The sequence below is a fragment of the Lissotriton vulgaris genome, chromosome 12 (assembly GCF_964263255.1).
Source record: "Lissotriton vulgaris chromosome 12, aLisVul1.2, whole genome shotgun sequence".
NCBI lineage: Eukaryota > Metazoa > Chordata > Amphibia > Caudata > Salamandridae > Lissotriton > Lissotriton vulgaris.
This window is the reverse complement of record NC_141700.1, coordinates 72,603,260-72,626,362: the sequence shown is the minus strand read 5'-3', so window position 1 is coordinate 72,626,362 and position 23,103 is coordinate 72,603,260. Positions and strand designations below refer to the sequence as shown.

Sequence of the window (23,103 nt, the reverse complement as noted above, 5' to 3'; positions counted from 1 at the left end):
ACTAAGTGCGTATGACTGTTCAGCCGTCATGCACACTTTGCAAGTTCTCCTCTAGCTGTATTGCACACACTCAATCACAACACTACTGTAAGGCAGCATCGTGATTGGCTAAGGGAACCTGTGTGCATCTTGCCCCTGAAGTCCTGCAGTTGATTGGCAAGCCAAAGACAACCGAGAGGTGGTGGCGGCCGGCCGGCAAGTGAGTTAAAAATATTAATAATCCCCCACCTCCCATTAAGTAGCATCCGCCACTGCTTTGGAGATGAGCAGGGTATGGCATGTTGATACAGATATGGAACGAAGCCGTCAAAATTCTAGGTTGCATGGACATGCGCTGTATTAAAATACAGATCAAAGAAACAAGACCTAAATACGGTGCTAGATTATTAATAACTCACCTAACTCCTACGCCTCTTCAAATTTGCTACTTTCATGCAAGAAAAATAACACTAGCAATAAAGAGTGTCCTCAAAATCAGAAAACATGCCCACCAGCCCCCAAATCATGGTTTGATTACCGGGCTGCCGAGTAGTTTTATTCTCCAGAAGTACTTGACAACTCTATGGAGCAAAGGAAAGCACATTTCAACACTGCGCCACATCACCGTGCCAAGTAGTATACAAAATAAAGCCTTCATGGGGTGCATTTTTGATTGAGCATTAAGGCCCAAATCACAGCTCATAAGTGCCCCAACTGTCAGTCAACATAACCAAGGCAACGGAGATTTCGAAGATCACGCCATGGCAACAGATGAACCATCGACCACAAATGCATTCTTTGAGATTGCTTAAGCACCACATCCCAGACACTTTCTCCCTGAAATTTGCATGACCACTTCCCCAAAACTCACCAACATTGGTTGGGAAGATGTCCTCGTTGTTAATCTGCACCTCGATCCAGTCCATCAGCAGGTTCATATACTTGGGGGCGGAGAGAGCTGTGGGCTTCCGGTACTTGTGATCATCCTGCCACCGGTATTCGTACTTGGGGCCACCAGACATGACCGGACAGGACTGCTCTGTGCAATTATCGCTCACTGTGCCGTAGATCAGGTTGATGCGGTTAAAGAAGTCCACCACATGCACAGCCACCCAGTCATTCTGGTCCTCGCCGTGTGGTAGCTGGACAGCCAGCTTCAAGTCAAGTCCCGCGTTGAGGGAAGCCTGTGCCTTCTTGTGAAGCTCGAAGCGCTGCGTACCAGGCTCAAACTTCCGCTTAGGCCGGAAAGTGCGATCTTTGTTAAATACTTGCTTTAGAGGGTTGGACATGTTTGTATTTTAAGAATTTGAAACTTCCTTGACACCCACAAGGTTTTGTTCACGTCAAGCACCAATGAGGTGCCGAAATTACCTCAGTGTTATGGTCAGCGATAACCTTGTAGTCATTGAGGCAGTGACTTCTTTCTGAATGCCTGCATAAATAAAAATAAAAACAAAATGTCAGTATTCAACTTAATACCTGGAGTTACTTTCATAAAACTCAGTTGTAGGACCACTCTGCATCTTTAATTTTAATGTCTGGCATGCCCAAATGACACGAGAGTTTGGGCTTCTTTGGAAAACAAACATGAACATTTTGCTTGACCCAGTAAGCCTACTACCACCACCAGAAACCAGGGAAAGGAGGATAAGAGCTAAAAACAGCCGGGGGCATCCTATCCTATCTCAGAGCAGACATTACATAATCCTTTCATATGCGAGCTTAGGCTCCAGTTTTATTAAGCAGCTGGCTAGGGCCTAGGATAAACCGCTTACTCGAGGAATCTCTCAGTAGCGGGTCTACACTGCCAATGCAGCTAAGTACCTACTGTATTCTCAATCACATCCCAAAGAACATGGTTCATGGCACTCAACATGCCCTCCCTCCCTCCCTCCAGAGCACTAACTTTGCATTAATGAAAAGGTTCCTGCTGATTGAAATAAAGGATCGGTCTAGATTTTGTCCAAAGCAAGATGGTCTTAAGCATATTAAAGTTATTTGGTAAGTGATTCATTTTACTTGACTATTAATACCCTGTAACCAGACAGTTCTGACTGGCCTACGCATACACTGCTAACCCAGATTACCCCTAGCACCCACCCATCCGGGGAAATCAGAGAAAATTATAAAAAGGGAAAACATTTTGGCACATGCAGTCTTGTTTCTCAAGATCCATGTACGGGGGCACGCTGTTAAGGCTGGAGTGACGGGTCTCAGTAGGACGGTGGAGAAGGTAGATAGAAGCTAAACCGACCCCCCCACTCCCCCCCCCCCCTTCCCCCCCTTCCCCCCCAAAAAAAACTAAAAAATAAATCAACTGTTCAAGACTTGCGTCAAACTCTTACCCTCAGTCCCCCTTTCTTCTTCTTCTACATCTTTATGTGAACCTTTTTTAACGATAAAAGCTGCAGACGTGTATGCTAGACCACATCCTGTGCCAGCAACCATCTCTGCAGCAGTCATCATTTCCTCTTCAAGAGAAAACCTGCATGTGGCTGTACACGTCAGTGTTCGGGTCAGATGGGCTGGGTAACAGGACTAAGACTTCCAAATTTAACAAGCAATGGCAAAGCCAATAGGTCGCGCCTATACGCAAGTTCTATAGGCTGTTGTTTTTTTTTTTTTATCCATGTTGTACAGCAGCCCAGCTGTTGTGCAGCATGGCTGAAAGTGTAAAAAAACCATAGCGCTATGATGCAGTCAGCGCTAGCTAGTGCTTTACTTATATATTTTTTTACATTTAACTTGCTTTACACCTATTGACTCCACAATATGGACCACCAATATACTACCAAAGAAAGCACAGATTTTAAGGATAAAAAGAGTAGTCTTTGCACTATTGTTAGTACTGCAAACAGTTAGAATGACACCAAACAACATATGCACATGATCCCAAGATATAGGAACAAGTGGATCACACATCTCATTTGCGTAGATTAAAAGCATGCCAAAATGAACTCCAAAAACTGTACTTTCGTACTGCGTCCTATCAAAGCCAGAAACACTTCTGTCCACTGTAAAAAGCGCACACAACTGAATCAACTACAACACGCGCCCAGTATCAGTGGTAAAGGCTCAGGTGGTATGTGATCTAAACGCTTCTTCACTGTTAGGAATCAAAGTCCATGAAAACAAACACACCTAGGTCCTGGGCAGAGGATGTGCAAATAGTATAACCAAATCACATTGAGAGCTAGCCATACAGCCGCCACAGCTTTGTCAGCCAGCAGATAAAACCTACAATCAAGTTAACAAGGAAAATAGAAGTTACTAGTGAAATGCACACTCTTCCGACTACAACAGAGACGTTTTTAAAGCAAACGCTGCTACATTGGTGTTCTTGCATTTAAAATAATCCCGTTTTTAGCTTGCCAAGGTCCATGGAGAACCACCTGCTGACAGTCACTGTACCCAACTTCTGTACTGAAAGAGTAACGAAATGTGTAACCAGATGAACACCGGTTGTCAGAGGTATCAGTTCCTCATTTTCAAACAAGCATGTTAGTTCTGCTGAGAAAACGTTACATTGACCCTGCTAGGGGTAATTTGGATGTCATGAACTGAGCTAAGTTTGCATCAACCTACCTGGGCCACACCTATTGTAGATTAAACAGAGGCTTGAGAAGCGGAGCCTCTTTACGTTGTCTGTGAATAGGTCTTGCCGGTGACCACACAAAGCTATCCTGCATAGCGCACGAAAGGTATGGGTCACTTTGGTCTAAATTCATTGCATACACAATTTAATTAAAATGCGAGAACTGAGAATCCCCATATCACAAAGAGCTATGAATGGAAGGGGGTTCATGTCGCAGTAGAGTGCAGACTGCAAGCCAGGAACATGAAGCTTACCGATTACCCAACAGCCTACCCAGCAAAAGCCAAACGATGAAGCACGCTTGAAGAACTCAAGATAATCGCGAAAAGAAAATATGGTTCCAATGCAACGTCAAAATCCCGGTCTACAAGAAAACTAGGTGTACACACACTATATCAATGTGCTGCACTCACCACAGATGCATACTAATATTGTACAGCTGTTAAACGAAGAGCAAGGGCTATGGTACACAGGAGCTCGATGCACCCACTGTAAGGATGTTGGATGAGGCAGAAGGTCTGCATTGCAGAACTAAAACTACAAAAGTCTGGTCTCGACGTTTCTAACAGTCGTTCCTTTTTAGGTGTAGGTTTCTACATCACATCCATCAAAGTCAAATTACTAACCCTATACATAGAGTGGGTTTTGGATCCACCAGCTTGAAACTGTCAATCACATGTTGGCTCCTCCCAGTGAAGAGTTCATCTCTCGCCTAATACTAATGGCTGTTTGAGTGTATCCTTCCATTGCCACTCTAGGGTTTGCATTGAAGTGCATGAGCTATTTTACAACTATAGCCCTCCGACTGCTGTTGGCTCCCTCCGATGTGCGAACACTGCATGTGTTAGCACATTAAACCCAGACCTACTGACTTTGCTAATGTTCATTTAAGCTGTGGACCACTGTAATCTCTAAGGTGAAAATATTTAGTTCTTGTTAATGCAGCCTGTAAATATTTGTGATCTGAACTGGCGATCTGGGAGGGTTTCACAAGATCTGAATGATCTACACTGCAGTCGGTCTTTCGTTAAATGAACAGTGCCAGCATCTGTAATGGGGCATTGGATCATGCTTCACACAGACCTGGGGCAGGGCTTCTTTCGTTCATGTGCTTGTGTGTCTAGGAGTTCTGCTTGTTCATTGTTTAAAGATGTGCACATTTCTGCTTGCAAAGCTGTGGAGTGTTGCCCTACGCCGTCCTGTAAAACAGAAACAAAATAGAGTCGGCGGATGGGCCGAGAAGTGTTGCATGAGGCGGATATTGGACTCTGCAACGTCTCTGACCCGACAAAGGCCCGCTGAATACTGCATTGAGCCAAAAATGTCTGCACATTAAAAAAACAACCTGTAGAAAATGTATGATGGGGTGGATTTTATTGATGCAATTGCTCACTATAATCCTTAAATTAGTTATAATTAGCAAATAAAAAGAATTACTGTATTCTAAGCTTTCCTTGGAGGAGCAAAAGCACAGTTCACAACATTATTATGTTTAACTCCTCTCGAGGGTTAGGCAGCTCTCTGCTAAACCCTAAAAAGGATAGTAACCCACACGCAGTCGGCTACATAGCTCTTGAAAACAGACAAGCCTCTGGTACAATAGCTCTTAATATCCCTTTAGACAACAGAAATATTGCTCAATTACACACATCCCAAATGTTTGCATGAATACTGTGAGGCAGATCACCCTTCTTCCTATCCTCCTGTGATGTCCGTTTTAGGGCTCTGTACACCGAAGCCAGTTGGATGTTATGCGTGATCAGATGTTTACACTTAAACTCTTGTAGTGTGTGTATATAGAATGTTTTTGGCTTAGTGTGCTCTTCTTTGCTCACAGCTCTCACTAACCCCTTAACCAAAAACATCCCTGCAGCAGCAGCAGCTTTCAGTAGCACACAAGTTACCACCACAATAGACTGTTTTCAAGCAAACCCCACATACTCCCAATTCGTACAGGTCGGGGTCGCAGTCCCTGGATTAGCCTCAATACCCTGTGATAAAACCAAGTCCCGAGATTTGCAATCTATTCCTCAGGACCAAAGAAATGGACGGATACCAGTGAATGGCTGGAAGACATCTTGCTAGTAATTCTAGGATGCAACATTTATGGGGTACTCACTGCTTCTATACTCGCCTCCCACTCCTGTCCTCCTGTCACCCACTGCTGAGCTCAAAGAGCCTGTACAATCCGGGGAATCTGAATAAATGTGTGAATGTCCCTTTTCATCAAACCTCAACAGACACCAGCCACCAGAGTGGAGAACAGTAATTTTGCTCTTTGTGGCCACTGAAGATTTCTCACTGGATTCACGCTATTCGTGCACGCCATGCTCCTTCCGAGGTCATGAGATGCTCTTCCTCCCTAGATACTGTCCATTCTGAGCCCTTCAGAAGAGACTATGCTTCTCCGTTCCAATGATCTGTAAGGGGTAGTAAGCTCCATATAAATGCAATTTCAATTTGCAGCTGGGATGTAAGCCTGAGCTCTGGCCAAAGTAATATAAAACCCAATGTACAATGCAAATGCAATTACTAGACGGCAGAGTTTTAGCAAAGCCAATAGGTCTCAGCAATTCAAGAGCTATTGAAAATCCCAAGTTAACAAGATCATTGGAAAATGCATCGGCACATTAAGAATTCTCAGAAAAATCATTGACCTGATACCGATCAAAGCCAGGAAAACCATCGTGCATGCTCTTATTACACCGCACCTGGACTACGGGAATGCCCTCCTTCTAGGCATCAACCAAAAACATCTACACCAGCTGCAATGTGTACAAAATGCAGCAGCCCGTTTGGTATTAGGCCTTCCCAAAAGAACTTCTGCCAAAACTGCATTATCCAAACTGCACTGGCTCCCCGTAAAGGAGAGAATAAAATTCAAGAGCCTCTGCTATGCCCATAGGATAGCCCACAACAAGGGTCCCACCTACTTAAGGAGCCTCATGACCATACACCGCCCTACCCGACACCTGAGGTCCTCAGGAATGTCCCTTTTCAAACTCCCCCGCATCCACAGAGCAAAAATCGGTGGTCGCTCCTTTCGTTATCTAGGAGTGAAACACTGGAACGCTCTTCCTACTCATTTAAGAATGGAACCATCGGAAACTCTATTCAGAGCTAATTTGAAAACCCACCTGTTCCCTCAATAACTCTGCCTCGCTTTCTCCCTTTGACTTGATTCTCGGTTGAGATTCTTCAGCAATTAGCGCGGGGATACACAGTTGTGCAGCCATGCGCTCAATAAATGTTTTATTATTATTATTATTATTATTGGTGTTGTCAATGTATTTCAGCCATGTTGAAAAGCAGCACGGCAGCCGTTCAGCATGGCTGAAGGTTTTGTAAAAAAAAGCGATATGACCTACCCTGCACTGTATTCTGAACTCACATATTAGAAAGTGCTTTCATGCGTGAAAATGAAGAAAAAGGTTTTGGTGAAATCAAATATTTGGGCAAAAGCACACAAGGAGTAGCTCTTAAAGAAAATGAAACAAAGTGCCCGAGCAGTTGGTTGCCTGAGCCCAGCTCCCATAGCTGCTCCTTGGCCTGGCAGATTCCCGGGCCCATGCACAGCCCCCAACAGAAGACCTGTTTGGCCTGCTTGAGCTGCAATGTGCTCTGTTGAAACTCATCTGCCAGAAGCTGGCACTTATGTTTACATGAGAGGGGTGCAGTGGGTGACCTTGGAGAGTGAAAATGAAACTAAAGTAAAAAATAAAAATAAACATGTGGATAGCACCTGACCTGACAAACAACATGCCTTGTGAAGCGTCATTTTAAATGCCTAGCTACATTTCGAAATGGTTTCTATTTCATTTATTTTTTTTAAAAATAATGAAACACTGCAAGCAAGTTATAAAATGGAACAAAAGCAGCGAGAGGGCTGGTGAGGAGGTGAATAAGAATGCGGATCTGTGAAGGAAAAAAAAAGCCACAGGATTGGGGCAGGTGAGAGAAAACAGAGCAAATGAAAACACAAGCGCTCGTGTGGAGTGCTCCAAGTAAAAAACAAATTAGCTCCTAAAAGGGGAGCAGTAGATGGCAGAAGTACTTAGTCCATGCTCTGGGTGAGGGCCAAACACAGTATGAGGAACGATGTGTTCATTCGATTAACAAATGGGAACGAAGGATACGAGAGCGACAATGAAGCGAACAAACGGTAAGCTTATGGGCGGGCTGAAGCCCACTAAATTGAAAACAGAATGTCTCTTTGAGACAGCACAGGCGGAGTCCTAAAAAACTGAAACTTGCCACTGGGTAAGCAGCTCTACGTAGCCCACTGAACAGCAGAGTCATTCCACAGGGTACATCGCTCAGTAACATTCTCCACTGAAGAACACCCCCAATCTACACAATTCTCAATACTTAATTAGAAACCACAAATAGCATGCAGATTTCACAGCTCTACGTATTATCAGAAACATAACTAAAATCAGTGACACAGCTCTCATTGGACAGATAAACTGTAGTCCAGGCTATTTTCTGGTTGTTCTGCCTGCAGTAACGCTGGACACAGCAGAGGCAAATTTAGGTCACAGCTTTCAGAAATGGTAAGAGACGTAAGCAGTTCGAGATTACACTGTACTCAGTGAGGGATTAATGGCAGAGCCTACGCTTGGGTTACTTGTAAAATGCCACTTTTGGCCTAAGCACACACCACTTTTTAAGTATAAATACAAATCAAGGCCTGCTGGCTTTGTCCATGCTTGTCTAATGAAGCCAAACGAAATACTTAACTCACGACGGAAGCAAAGGAAGTGCATATCATGAAGTGAAGCCTCTTACCAACATGAAATTGTATTGTGCCATATGAGGCATTTTTGAAACTGAACTAGGCCAACAGTGTTTAATTTCTGCAAAAAAAAAAATAAAAAATAAAAATTATATTATATATATATATATATATATATATATATATATATATATATATATACACACACACACACACACACACACACACACACACATATACATTTAGGGGCTGCCAGCATCGCCAAATTCCAGGTTTGCTGCATACCAAGAAAGCCTATTCTTATTTCAACCTCATGCCATTTTCTTCCACCACTTTACACCATATCTCTCACTCTTGCAGCTTGGTGTTCATCCGTTTTCTCCCATAGTGATTCAATACTTCTCTATCTTTCTCTTATTTTCATCCTTTTCTTTCTTCCTCTCACTAGCTCGGAGTCAAAGCCTGGAGATGAAATACAAGCCCTTGTTGTGCTCACCATCTGAAACCACTGGCACAAATTAAGCACTGCAAGCCAGGCACTAGTGCCCAAAATACCAGGAATCAACTTAACTTAAAATTTACACTGAGATGAAGTCTTGTTGGAATGACAGCAAGCGTAGCATTGAGGAGCGAGTCATCCATTTCTAATCAATGAAAAAAATTGAGACTTCCTGTCACAAAGGCACATATGCCTCAGCTTAAAAAACTGTCAGCCGACTCATTTCCATGTGACTTCCTACCACGACTGAAGAGAGGACAGGAAACGGGCACATTGAAGAGATGTTCCTCATACTGCTCATCACCACAATCTGGCAGTATCAAAGCGCTGCAGCTGTACGTTATATAGGGAAAATAGGCCTGTGGTCTACCTTTTTTAAGCTGCTTAAGTACTAAAGCTTTAAGTCATCTCGACAAATAAATAGATAGACCACAGGTACACTGGTTCTTCCAGTCCAATGTAAGAAAGATTGAAATTCCATAAAAGTCCTAAAATTCTATATTAAAACATGCAGTGGGAAAGCCAATAGGCCTACAATGGCCAATGCTCATTTTGTTTGTGGGTGATTTTTTAATAAAAGCACATATTGTATCAAACTAAGTATTGTCTAAAAGCATATATATGCATGTGTGTATATTGTATGTATATATATATATATATATATATATATATATATATATATATATATATATATATATATATATATATATAAATATAAATAAAAGACAAGAGAAACGCTTCTTCCGGGGTGCTGGGACCCATGGGAGTTGGCGCAAATGCCGGCGAAGCAGTCCGGTAATTCAGTATTCAAAGGAAACCAGGTTAACGTTGCGCTCTCAGGTAATCAGACAAGCGAATCCAGAGTGTAATATAAGCAGTTTATTACACAACGCGTTTCAGCATAGAAGCACGTGAACAAGGCTTCTATGCTGAAACGCGTTGTGTAATAAACTGCTTATATTACACTTGAATATATATATATATATATATATATATATATATATATATATATATATATATGCACTCTCTCCTATAGTTTGGTTTACAGCTGTTTATTCAACAACCAGTACCCAGCGCGTTGTCGCTTCTTGCAAAGCTTGTTCACGGGATGTTGAGCAGGTTACTAAGTCCTCCTTTTAACACAGAAGCTCATGTGACTTCCTGTGTTGGCGGTAGATGCATGCTGGTTGATGTAGTCTCCACTACATCCTCTCCACCAGCAAGCTCAATTCTTTGTCCTTATAAAGTTTAAAGAAAGGGAGGGGGGGGGGGGGGGGGGGAAGAGAGTGCATCTTTTGGTATGCAGATGATGCTGATTGCTCTTTAGTGAGTTTTTAATGTCCTTAGTCACCAACCTTCTACCACCTTCCGAAGGTGCATAAAGACAAACAAAAATCACCAAGGAGGCCGATAGTATCAGCTAAAAACTCACTCATGGAGCCCATATCGAACTACATTGATCAGTTTCTGGCCCCATTGGTAAAAAAAACTACCTTCCTATCTTAAGGACACGACAGACTTATTGAAAAAACTTGAAACTGTCAAATGGTCGCCAAATTATCAACTGATCACAATGGACGTAGTGTCATTGTACACTAACATAGAACATCAAGTAGGGATACAAGCCTGCAAATTCTATCTGGCTAAACTAAACATCCAGTACAAAGATCATAACGAAATGGTAAACGAAATGATCTCCTTGTGCTTGAACCAAAACATCTTCTTGTTCAACAAAAAAGTATACAAACAAACAAAAGGCTGTGCCATGGGCTTCTCATTCTCACCGAACTACGCTAACCTGACCATGGGATGGTTCGAACAACATCTGGCGTGGCATACCAACAATTACCAATGGCATGAGAAAGTCATCTTGTGGCTTTGATTCATGATGATCTGCTAATAATTTGGAATGGCACAAAGGAAGAATTTTTAATGTACTTTGACAAACTAAATAATACCACCACGAACTTGAAATTTACATGGGAAATCAGCCCAGAAAGGGTAACATTGTAGGTTACAGAAATCTATATCAGAAATGGAACCATACAAACCACCTTACATCGGAAACAAACAGCCACGAATGCCATTCTCCATGGTGGCAGTTTTCACGACATAAAACTTAAATGGAGCATTCCATACGGAGAATTTTTACGCTTCAGACTAAACTGTTCAGACAACGAAGAATTTCAACTACATAGCAGAAATGCAACCAAAAGATTCAAAGCAAGGGGATATCCAATCAAGGTGGGAGAACAAAGCTTGAACAGGGTACTGACACAGGCTCGCAAAGAAATTTTGCACAAAACAAATGGACAAACAAACAATGATGTGATCCGACTAATAACCACCCACAGTGCCGAAAACAACAAACTGTTCAAAATCATACAGAAACACTGGCCAATTTTGAAAACTGATCCAACTCTGGCGCAAATTATAGGTGATCACCCGAACAGAACATACAGACGGGCAAGGAACCTGGGAGACCGACTAGTGAACAGCCATTACAAAGCAACACCGAAGAATGATTGGCTACAATGAAAAGGCTTCTTCCCATGCAGACACTGCAAAGTATTCAGAAAAGGGGGTGGTGATGGACAGAGTATCTGAATTAAACAGAACACTCATACCCAGTCATACCCAGTCAACAGATCAGGGCTTGATCCATCACCGTTTTTTAGCTCACTGCACCATCCCAGCTCAGAACATGGCTACATGCAAATTAGTCTGTCCCTGGCCCAGTGCATCATGGGAACAGGGCAGACCAAACTACCAAGCCAATTCTTATACTGGGAAGGAAACAAGCTTCCGGGGACCGGTTTCTGGCATTACAGCCGTCTTCGGCCCGGCTTGCTTGAATCCGGATGGTGCAATGAGCAAGGGACTCACATCCGAGTATACCCTTCCACGCTTATGGTGGAAAAATGATTCAGAAAAGGGGGTGGTGATGGACACTGCAAAGTATGTCAAATTGCAAAACCAATGAAAGAAATAGAAATCAGAAGAGGCACAAAATGGACAATACCTCAACATCTCACGTGCAAAAGCTCATATGTGGTGTATCTCATTGAATGCCCCTGCCACAAAAAATACATAGGGAGCACAACCTTCGAAGCAAAGAAGAACACACAAGGGCGACAACCAATAGAGATCGCTCCAACGCAGTGGCAAAACACATGAAACAATTCCATGACAGCAACTGGGAATCACTCAAATTTTGCGCCATAGAACAAATTCCACAGACAGAGAGGTGGGGACCGCCAAAAAAACCTGAGAAGGAAAGAGTCGAAACATATCAACTTCAGGACCCTGGAACCCAGAGGATTAAATCTGACAGAAGAACTTAACGTACACCTCTAATATTGTTGCAAGAAGAATCAGAAAGTGGAACCCAGGAACACAGCACTTCAGTCTTGCCCACTAGAGGGCAACAACCACAAAACACAAACAAACAAATCTGTGTTTACACTGCTGACGAAACACAAACTGCGAACTGCACCATGTGACACCAGATCGTCGACCAAACCGTCTGACAAGAGAGACAAAGGACATAAAAAACTCACTAAAGAGCAATCAACATCATCTGCATACCAAAAGATGCACTCTTCCCCCCCTTCCCTTTCTTTAAACTTTATAAGAACAATGAATTGAGCTTGCTGGTGGAGAGGATGTAGTGGAGACTACATGAACCAGCATGCATCTACCGCCAACACAGGAAGTCACATGAGCTTCTGTGTTAAAAGGAGGACTTAGTAACTGGCTCAACATCCCGTGAACAAGCTTTGCAAGAAGCGAAACGCGTTGGGTACTGGTTGTTGAATAAACCGCTATAAACCAAACAAGACAAGAGAGTGCGTTTTCATTTCCCTGCAGGGAATTTTGAGCAATATTTTAACGACTAGCCCAGTCATAGAAAACTCGCACCACGCCAACAACAGAGCGACGACACCAATATGGGCTGCAACTGCTTCTCACATACACACACATCTATATACACACACACATATATATGTATATATATGTATGTGTATATACACACATATATATATATTTCCAGGACAGTCTGAAGTGCGAGGAAGGGGGAGAGGCATATGGAAGTCATCACCTCTGCCCAGAACAATTGCCACAGCTCCCGCCAGACGACATGGTACACCGGCTGTTGACCCACCAAGAAAATCGAGCCGGTAATTGGTATCGCCGCCGGCATGCTTACACTGCTGCATGCTGGGAAATGCAGTTAACTACCAAAGGCAGAGGCGACTCCATGCCATGTTTGTCAGGCAACCCACACTACTTCAGAAGGTGGGATGGACAATTGAATTTAACTTTGTGGAACTGCAGGCAACAGAGACAACTCGACCAGGGGGGCATTTGATAAAGGAAAAACCCCCGAAACGCGTCATGCCCATGGTCTGAACAGAAAATAAAAGGTTGATGTTCCACGTGCCCCGTGTGCTGCCTGTTTCTTTCTGCTGGAGGAGACGTCTTGGGTAATATATATATATATATATATATATATATATATATATATATATATTATATATATCCACAATTTGCTTCAAAGCAAGATGCGCACTCAAGGAATTACAACCAAAAAGAGTTTATTCCTGGTTACACGCTACGCGTTTCGACACCACTTGTGTCTTGATCACACGTGTGATCAAGACACAAGTGGTGTCGAAACGCATAGCGTGTAACCAGGAATAAACTCTTTTTGGTTGTAACTCCTTGAGTGCGTATCCTGCTTTGAAGCAAATTGTGGGTGGGTGGATGGATGGAGATATATATATATATATATATATATATATATATCCAACACTTCAGGTTGCCCACTATGAGGAGCCCGCACGGTAGCACACCCCGTACTGGGAGGTCAACAGCATCTTGTAGCACTCTCATTTGCATTCGGCTTCAAGGGCTCTAGGCGTTTCGGAACATCTCCTTGATCACGAGCCACACTTCACAAAACAGCAGCAAAACGATGTAAGGGAAACACCTGCTTTAATTAATAAAAAGTTCCGCCCCTCTGGACAGGTACTTCCGCCTCATTGGCTATTACCGCAATGGTCTCTGGTCTTAGCAGTCCCAACATCAACATAGTGGGCAACCTGAAGGGCCACAGCAAAAACTGCTGAGCAAAATTAAACCAGATTGTGCTTTTTGTGAAATGGTGTAAATCTGTTCGGTCGTTTTTGAGAAATGAAGGTTAAAAAAATATTGATTCTGAATGGCTGGGTTTGAGACTCCCTCAAACTCAATTTTGAAAAAATAGAGCGTACTGATTGGCCCAAAGAGCTTTTTCCCCTGGGGCAGTTAACTTCTCACAGGAGTGAGTGCTCTGTTTTGCTGCCAGTAACAGGAGAATGTTGTTGGCAGCCATTACAGGACTTGGGGACTTAATTCCCTGCCCTGAACAAACATATATATATCTGGCGCGGGTAGGGAAACTTGTGTTTGCTCACACCTGAAGGAAGAATTTTTTTTATCTCCTGCCATGAGGGAGCAAACACAAATTCTGCTCCCAGCGGGCAGGGAGCAGAATTTTCACCTATTTTTCTGCATATCAAGAGATTGCTCCCGCCTGGAGGTAGCAGCATAAATAGCTGCTCCCTGTGGGATGGGAGCAATGCCAGCTCTGGCTGCATTCGGGGAGCCCGCAGGGGCCATGGAGCTTCCCTGCCCCCCCAAGTGTATGGTGGATGCCCTGGGTGGGCACCATGACACCAACCTATATTAAATGCAGGGCCCAGAGGATGGAGTCCCCAGGGCCTAATAAGGCTTGGGATGTGGAGCTACACCCCCCCCTTATATTTTACCCCTGATGGAGTCACCAGGGCCTGAAGGCCAACCTTATGCTGCACACAGCAAAGGCCATGGAAGCGTTGGGGTTGGTTGGCTGCCTGCTGGGTATTTGGATGCAAAGTCTAGCTGAAAATCAGGCCCTGCAGCCAACCCCATGCCATGCACAGCCAAAGGCTAAGCACAAAATGGGGTTGACTTTAAGCATGGTAATAAAATATTACTTCCATGTGAAAGAAAAAAATAGAAATTCATTGAAGAAAAAAAAACTGGGTAAAGTAACATTATAGTTAGGTAAATGTCGGTGACAACATTAATGTTATCAACAAAAAAAAACCTCACAGAAATTCACCAGTTATGGTTAGCAGAACTAACTATAACTTGCACTCCCAACATGCACTTATGACCTCACATATTACATCACTCATGACATGTTCTATGACATCATTGATGACATCAACCAATGAGCGTGCTAGTTTGTTTTCTAGTTTACATAGTCGTGGGAAACTTCTATATTACTTCACCTAATTTTGTACTGCCCAGGTCCAACTAATGAGTGTAGGCGTTTACAAAACTCTTTACCACCAGCAATAACTACAAACCAACCATCAGTGCTGAAATGTGAAGCGTTCAGTCAACAAATGTAATTACGCTTTTCTTCAACAGCATGTCAGTACCACCCAAGCTTCTGTTGTTTTTCAACGTCTGACTAAACAGGAAGTGAAACAAAACCATATAAATGAAAACGGCAACAAATTCCATTCAGAACTGATTAAGTATATTCTAGCTATGTTGTGTCCAGTGACTAACTTAAAATTTGTGCAAGGTGCAGCACTCAAACCCTTGAAAGGCACTCCCTGGCCTTTGTAATGTGGTTTTTATTTTCAGTAGATTATGTGCATTCAAAAACAGGGTAGCAACTTGCTGTGTTCAGATCCCAGTCAGGTCAAAAAGGAGTGTACCACTGTCTTGCTGCCTTCCTTGCCCTGCGGCTCTACGCGTGTTGGGCCAACAGTAAGTCTGTTATTATTTGAGTAGGATTTCATGACCCGCCTCATGTTATAGCTTGTCATTGAAAGAAACCTGTGTCAGTTAGCAAGAGAACATAGACAGTGGAGGAAATGGACAAATTAACAGAACTTTGAGCAGAAACTATTGTGTTACACTATAAATGTTACATAGTAAACCAGTGGGGAGGAAAGCATGGGTAAATCCTTTGAGATGAACTTGTCCCCAGACTATCCCATAGAGAAGGAGACATTATTAACAAAAAACGTTGATAATCAAAAATAAAAAAAAATGGTGTTATTTAGAGGGGGAGGTGGCCGGTACCTAATGCATGATGTGTTTTGCTACATATTACTGAGGAGCAAGAGGAGTTCCCTGGCATAAGCAATTATTGCATTTAAGCAGTACATAAAAACAACACCAAATGATTTCTAACGTAAATGTTCCAAAATATTTGGCCTCAGTAGAGTACAGGGGGGGGGGGGGGGGGTAATAATAACTGCGGGGAACGAGATCTGTAAGAAATTACACACACGAACAATGACCAGGGACAGTCAGGTTATAACAAAAGTTAAGACAGCCAGTCGGTCGACTGAGGCTATTGAGCCACAATCGAAATTTAGCTACAAAAAAAATGCCCATAGCCACGAGTGCCGCCAGTCACATTGAGATAAACATCTCCAGCATCATTTCTGGGAAGGAAAGAACTGGAAACTACTACTTTCATTACACCCACCCTTTGCTTTGGCAAGAAAAGTTTTGGCAGAAGGACAAATGGTGAAGCGCAGTCCATAGAAATACCCATATGCAACCCATTAACATATTTTCACATTAATTATTATTATTTGTGCGGTCCAGAACAGTTTGTGGGTAAAGTGGACCCATATAGTTCAATTCCAAAGATGTTATTTTTTGTCATCAAAGGATTGAGACTCACGTTTTTGTCCATGCGCTTTAGCGAAACTGCTTTAGTGACATTTACAGATTCTAATCTCGACACACCATGCACTCGAAAACCGATCTCTCACCATCCAGTACAGCCTATATAATTCATATTCTCCTTGCAGCATTAGACCTGATCACCCACTCAACCATACTCGAGTGTTTTCTCCTCCCAAGGTTTCACTGGTGCACCATTCAATAGTTTTTCATATCAAACCATTCCTTCGGTCATCCAGTGTTCCTTAAAGTCCCTACTCACGTTGAAGCCAATAGGCATCCACCAAGGCGAAGTCTTAGGCACTGTCATTTTATTACAGCAGCATCCCCTCCACTGGATTCTCCCCATTTGCTCTCCAATCTCCCCTTTACCAGTGGCACCCATCAGCTCTGCATTCTGGTGCCTGAACTCCAATCCAGAAACTGAGTATTTATCAGCCAAGAAACAGAGGTTGGCCATATCCTCCCTCATGTTCACCTTCTCCTGCTGAACTAATTTACTACTACACGTCCTCTGCCATAGCAACTGACTGACTCCATCAGCCAGTTATGATGACATCCTCTAAGAGGAATTTCGACGTGAAATGTGACTCTTGAGTAAAATAGCCATCCTCATCATCGCCAAGCCGCTGCTGTCAGGTTCCAGCTGCTCAACCAGTGCATTCCCCTTCATGCTAACAAATCTATGATCCATACACGGTTGTTCCTTTATGAGTTACAAGAAAAATGCGCCTAAAAGTGGCACATGCAGGGAACACGCGTTGTGACATGCAAGGGAAATACTGGAAGGCGACTGAAATCACAATACTAACTACCATATTCCCTCCAACAAGATGATCCATCTGGTTGAAGCAATGGTACAGAATAACCGAATCTCTTCGAACAAATATTCTTCTTATCCTTAAAAACGGGTGTAACTTTCTAAATTTCTGCATATGTGCCCAAAATGCTTTCATCAAAAACTGGGCAAAAGCACATAAAACCTGTTTTTGAAAGAATGACAAACCGACCAATTGTTACAGAGATATGAACAAACTCTACTTCCTCTATTATGTAAACCCAGAATGTACTGAAATTAGAAGTACACTCCGTTCCTAAGCGCAAAAATAGTTCAATATATTTTGGTCAGGGTATTGAATATTATCATGGGAGAACTACACATCTGTTCATTTCGCAATAGTCAAAAAACTATCTTTTTAACCTTCCCGATTAGCTCTTGTAAAAGTTGCCCCTCTACGGAGAACCTGTGCTTACAAATACAACATGCAATAATGAAAACCTTTAGCTTTTTAAATCGCTAACAGAAACTGGCATTCTAAAACCTGCACGCCAAGGGCCTTGTTTGCTATTCAAAGTCCGAAAGGAAATACTAACAATGTTTAAACCAGGAAATGGCACGAACCATGTTATACCTTGTTCTGGGGTGTGCCCGAGAAATTAACTACCTAAATCCTATTGTCACGCGGAAACTTATTACAAATTCGATTAAAATACTATACACAAAACAGCAATTACGCCAAGTGTTCAAGCATGGTACAGATTATTTGTTGTCACTGGAATGCAGTGGGCTAGAGTAGAACAATATGTTTCACTAACAGCAGAACATGAGAAATTTAATGAACCCTTTCCCTGCCGTGGTTTTTATGCCTCATATTTAGATGCCGAAAACGGTTGCGAAGTGTTTCAAATGAAAAATGTAAAACGACAGGCAGCAACAAAGCGAGTAGGAACGGACATTGATGGTGCATGACTGATGAGTTACAGTGTACACAAGAGGTTCTAAGAGAGACGCAGAAACCTCACTCTAAAATGCCTTATACATCTTTTAAAAATTAAACTCTTCGGCAAAACACAATTTAAAGTGATCTTGTGTGCCCCCACTTTTAACATCTAATACTGCGAGTGACGCTTTAATGAAACTGAAGATGTGCTGAACTCCTCTCGCCTCCGAGGCCCAGGCTCGCCACTTGTTGTGAACGATTTCATCACAAGACACTTGTTACAATTCCCCGTGGCTCAACTGACACACAACTTCTCGCTGCGCCGAGATCTGTGCCCCATTGCGGCAGCAGGGGCCAATGCGTCTCAAGCCTCGACCCCGGCCGCCGCCAGCGCCTGATGGCCTCTGGCGCGCGCGCTCACCCGCAGGGGTCCTCGCGCTCACTCCGCCCGCAGCCTCTTGATGGGGGGCGCGCGCGCTCACCTGAGACTCCTGGGCTCGCGCCGGGTGATCTCGCGCCCCTCGGACCGCGCGCCGGGGCGGGCAGTGGCGCACTTTACTCCTCAACGTCGGTCCTCTTCTCTGTCAGCCAAAGCCCCGTCCCTTCTAACTTCCCCTTTTCAGCGAGTTTTCGGCGGCTCGCAAAGAGCGACCGAGTCTTTCCGGTGTAGTGAGAAAGAGAAGGACAAAAACACCTCTCAGACCTTCGGCGACGAGGGGGTTTCAACACCGGGAATTTCTCTTTTTTTTTTCTCCACGGTCCTCTTCTACTTTTGGTCCAGGGGCTTCGGCGATAAGAATGTGCCCGGCTTCCTCTTCGGAAAATGGACCCGCCTTTTTCTTCTTAAAGGGTCCGCAGCGCGTTTTGTTCGCATCCCTTTAGTGTCGCCTCCAGGGGGTGTCACGATGTAACCCTGGCGCCCTCCATCACATGCTTTATGAATGGAAAGTGCAAATTTCAAGACAGTGCCATGTGAACAGACACATGATGCGCCTTGCTGTCTAACCAGAAAAGGATCTGTGCATAGTAAAACATCTTCTTCTCAATACAACTCAAAGTGTCCGTGATGTGCAAGAAAATGTATCCTACCTTCCAATATGGCTTGCGGAGTTTGGTAAGCTTTTATTGGTTCTCTCTTTTGTTTATAAACCATGCACCTTTCGCCAAGTGAATCTACTTAAAAACGATGGACTCTTCAACTACTGACAAGGGGTAGCATGTTCCAAAACATGGGTATTCGCAAAAATTTTCCCAGGGGCAAAAATGTTTGGTCTGTGACGTGACCGAGGGCCACATTGAAGCCAGTAGGGGGGCTGTCGAGGGGGCAGGGAGAGATAAGGGGGTGCAGGGGAGGCGAAGCATTTATTTCTAGTGGCTGAATTGCACAATGTTAAACCAGAAAATTTGTATCAATCCCAGCTTCCACACCTGATCGAACGGTGTGATACGAGCCAAATTTTAAATATAATTTTCCCTCCTTTTACTTTATTATCACATATAAAAGACCTCAAAATACAAGACTTCAGGACTTGTGTTGTACAAAACCATCCGTGTTTGATTTACTAAACCATAATGTTGTTTCTGTATTCTAGTATATGCAAAATTGCTTGCAAGGGTTTTTTTTGTGTATTTAAACTTATTTAGAAACAGGAGATTGATCAAACTTGACTGGCAGAAATTTTGAGATCAACTTAAATTAATTAAAAAAACTGTTTTTCATCTGATTCAACACTCACTAGATTGGCAAAGTGGTAACAACTCACTGTACTAAAATGCTACACGGGAAGTAGTTTTTATGAAAAAAGTTTTCTATATCAAATTTTCATTTCATGGGGTACAATTTCTAAAAAGCAGTAAAGAATAATCAACAATGTACAAGTGGACAAGACATAGATGAATTGTTCTTTGAAATCCACTTGCGTTGTAGTCCACTCTTTTTGAGTTATAACACAACAAAACTTCCCGTGTAGCATTTTACTACAGTGAGTTGTTACCACTTTGCCAATCTAGTGAGTGTTGAATCAGATGAAAAACAGGTTTTTAATTAATTTAAATTGATCTCAAAATTTCTGCCAGTCAAGTTTGATCAATCTCCTGTTTCTAAATAAGTTTAAATACACAAAAAAACCCTTGCAAGCAATTTTGCTTATACTATATCTTAGCCCAAGCTCGCAAGGGTTTATTGGGTCACCCACCTTCATATTCTTGTTTCTGTATTATAGCAACCCAGACTGCCCAAAGGGCGCACATAACCGACTTGCCTCTTAGTTGACGACTGGCATTGCTGTCAGGGTGGATGGAAACATGAATGTTTCTAAATTCATGTTTGAAAACTATCATGCGGTATCTTCCATTCCGCCTGGACTGCCACCGCATATGTCACCCCTGCCCTCTGCGCCACCTTGGAACGCGCTGCGGTGACATCACTTCGAATGTCACTGCAGACAGCGTTCCAAGGTGAGCGCCATGACAGAAACTTGCCTGGCCGTTGGTCATCACTACACTGGCGACGAGGACAACTAGGGAAGGAGAATTGAAGACGGACCCCAACACACTCGGAGTGCAGCATAATAAAGGAAGAAAGAAAAGTAAGCAGACTTGGGCGAAGGTGTCGGAAAAACTGAGCGAGAGACCTGAACTGCCTGGTGTGAGGGTATTAACAAGAAGCAGACGGAAACTACTCCTACGGTGAGTGGAGTAACAAAGCGCCAATGTAGTGTCTGGGAAGAGAGGAGCGGACTGAATTTTTGACATAAACGGAAGGTGCGTAGGAGTGTCTGCGATTATGTTCGGGAGTGAAAAGTCTGTGAAAACCAGGAAGATGCTGTGAGGCAGGAGCCTGGAGTGGACCGCATATAAGGTGCGCTGGCTAATAGGAAGAACAGAGCAACTGAGTGTCTAAAAAAGGGCCGGAGAATCACGTTAGAAAAACGGCGGTGCTGCAGAGAGAAGCTTGTCGGAGGAAAGTGGCAGCAGTGGGACGCCTGCGAGCGTGCAGAGCGGAGTCAGCGAAGGATTGGTGAAAAGACTGTGGCGATACGCTGGCGAGTGAAGAAAACATTGTCACTGAGTGGCTGAAGTGTGTCAGGAGAACCACCTCTGAGAAACGGCGGTGCTGCAGAGAGACGATTGTCGGAGGAAAGTGATAGGGGTGGTGCGCCTGCTAGTGTGCAGAGCGGTGTCAGCTAAGGATCCGTGAAGAGTTTGAGGCGCAACAAGAAGTACTCGAATATATCCAGCGAACTGTGCAGTGGACAGGGGTCAGGATTATACAGCTGGAATTTGCAGGGTCATAGTGTGGATAAAAGGAACACGTTGGTGAAGAAATTAGTCACTCTTCTGCCGCGGATGAACTAAAGTGATCTCAGCCTGAAGAGGGTGGAATAGGGTTCCCTTCTTGCCGTTAGCGCTTTTAAACTGACAGGCAAAGGAACATTAGTAAGGGATCAGCAGGAACATTCTTTACATTAAGGAAAGACATTCGTGGTGAAACTAAGGGTGATAAAGCGCCACCTTGTGGACTGCCAAACTAAGCCTCACTAATCCTCAATTGTATGCGAGAACTGTGTTTTTCAAGATTATGGAGTTTTGCTCTACTCTCTGTTTTTATTGTAAATTCTGATCCTTTGAGGTTAAGAGTTTTGCTGTCTCTAGGTCCACGGGTTGCTGGGTCTGCAACCTTTACACGCAAGTTATAGTTAGGCAAGCATGCAAAACGTGACGCCCCCACCTTTCTTTTTAGCAAACCCTGGAGAACCCGCTATTAAGTGGAATAAATGGAAGAAAGTCTTCCTGAATTACGCAACTGTGTGTGGGCCCAACTTGGGTCTAGAAAGGAAAGTAGCATTGTTGTCGTACTACATGGGGGCAGAAGTGGAGGAAGTGTTAGAACATCTCCCGGAGCTGGGTGCGCAGGAGGCCAGGGGTTTGAATGAATTTGAAGTTAGTCTGAAAAAACTTGACCTGCATTACCTCCCCAAGACTAGCACCATTATGGAACGGTACCATTTTGGGAAGAGAGGTCAGAAGGAAGGGGAATCTATAGAAGATTTTGTATCAGAGCTTCGTAAATTAGCTGCCACATGCAAGTTTGGAGGCACGTGTGAGGAGAGGATCAGAGACCAGTTTGTACTGACATGTAGGACAGAACGTGTGCGGGAGGAATTATGGATAAAAGATGACCCCCCCCCCCTAAGAGAGGTGCTTATAGTAGCCAAGCAGGTCGAACACATGATACAGTGTGTGAACAAGATAAAGCAAGACAGCGAGAATAAGGTCAGTGAGAATAAGGTCAAGGTGAGTGAAGTGGTGACGAAAGGCGAAGGAGTGCTAGCAGTTAAAAAGCAAAAGAAGGTGCAGAAAGAACAGACGGAGAACAAAGGGGGGTGGAACTTTAAAGGTAACTGCTATAGATGTGGCAAGCAAGGACACATGGCAAACAACAAAAATTGCCCTGCGCTGAAGTACACGTGCAGTAAGTGTGGTAGGAAAGGACACTTCAGACAGTACTGCAGGAGTGGTCAAGGATACAAGAAGCAGGGGAAAGAAAGAGCTACAAGTGTGTGTGATGAGATTGTCTTGCAAGTTAAGGGAGGACAAGTTAGCTATCCCAAAGACAGTATTACGATCGAGGAGACTGGGTTAGAAGCGTTGTTTGACTCATGTTCTAAAATCACAATCATCAATGCCAAGGAATTTGAAAGGGTGAGCAAAGGTAAAATAAAGTTGAACAAAATGGATGTCAGGCCAGGGGGGTATGGGAATCAACCCATCTATATGAAAGGTTACTTCTGGGGCACAGTGGGGTACAGAGACAGATTAACAGTCTCAA

General features: G+C 43.5%; 1 protein-coding gene across 3 annotated transcripts in view; it reads right to left on the bottom strand.

Moving 5' to 3' along the window:
* The window catches only part of MOB3A (MOB kinase activator 3A), a 42,042-nt gene extending 22,951 nt beyond the window's left edge, over nucleotides 1-19,091 (bottom strand). Inside the window, exons 1-2 of one of the 3 annotated variants that reach the window (XM_086947177.1) lie at nucleotides 18,976-19,091; nucleotides 851-1,411 (exon numbers count right to left, since the gene is read on the bottom strand). In XM_086947177.1, the coding sequence (XP_086803303.1) occupies nucleotides 851-1,268 (418 nt within the window). In that variant the 5' untranslated portion in view covers nucleotides 1,269-1,411; nucleotides 18,976-19,091. Of the gene's footprint in view, nucleotides 1-850; nucleotides 1,412-18,693 lie in introns of all 3 variants that reach the window. The other 2 variants (XM_086947175.1, XM_086947176.1) reach the window with 2 other exon arrangements.
* Between the last annotated feature and the right edge of the window lie 4,012 nt (nucleotides 19,092-23,103).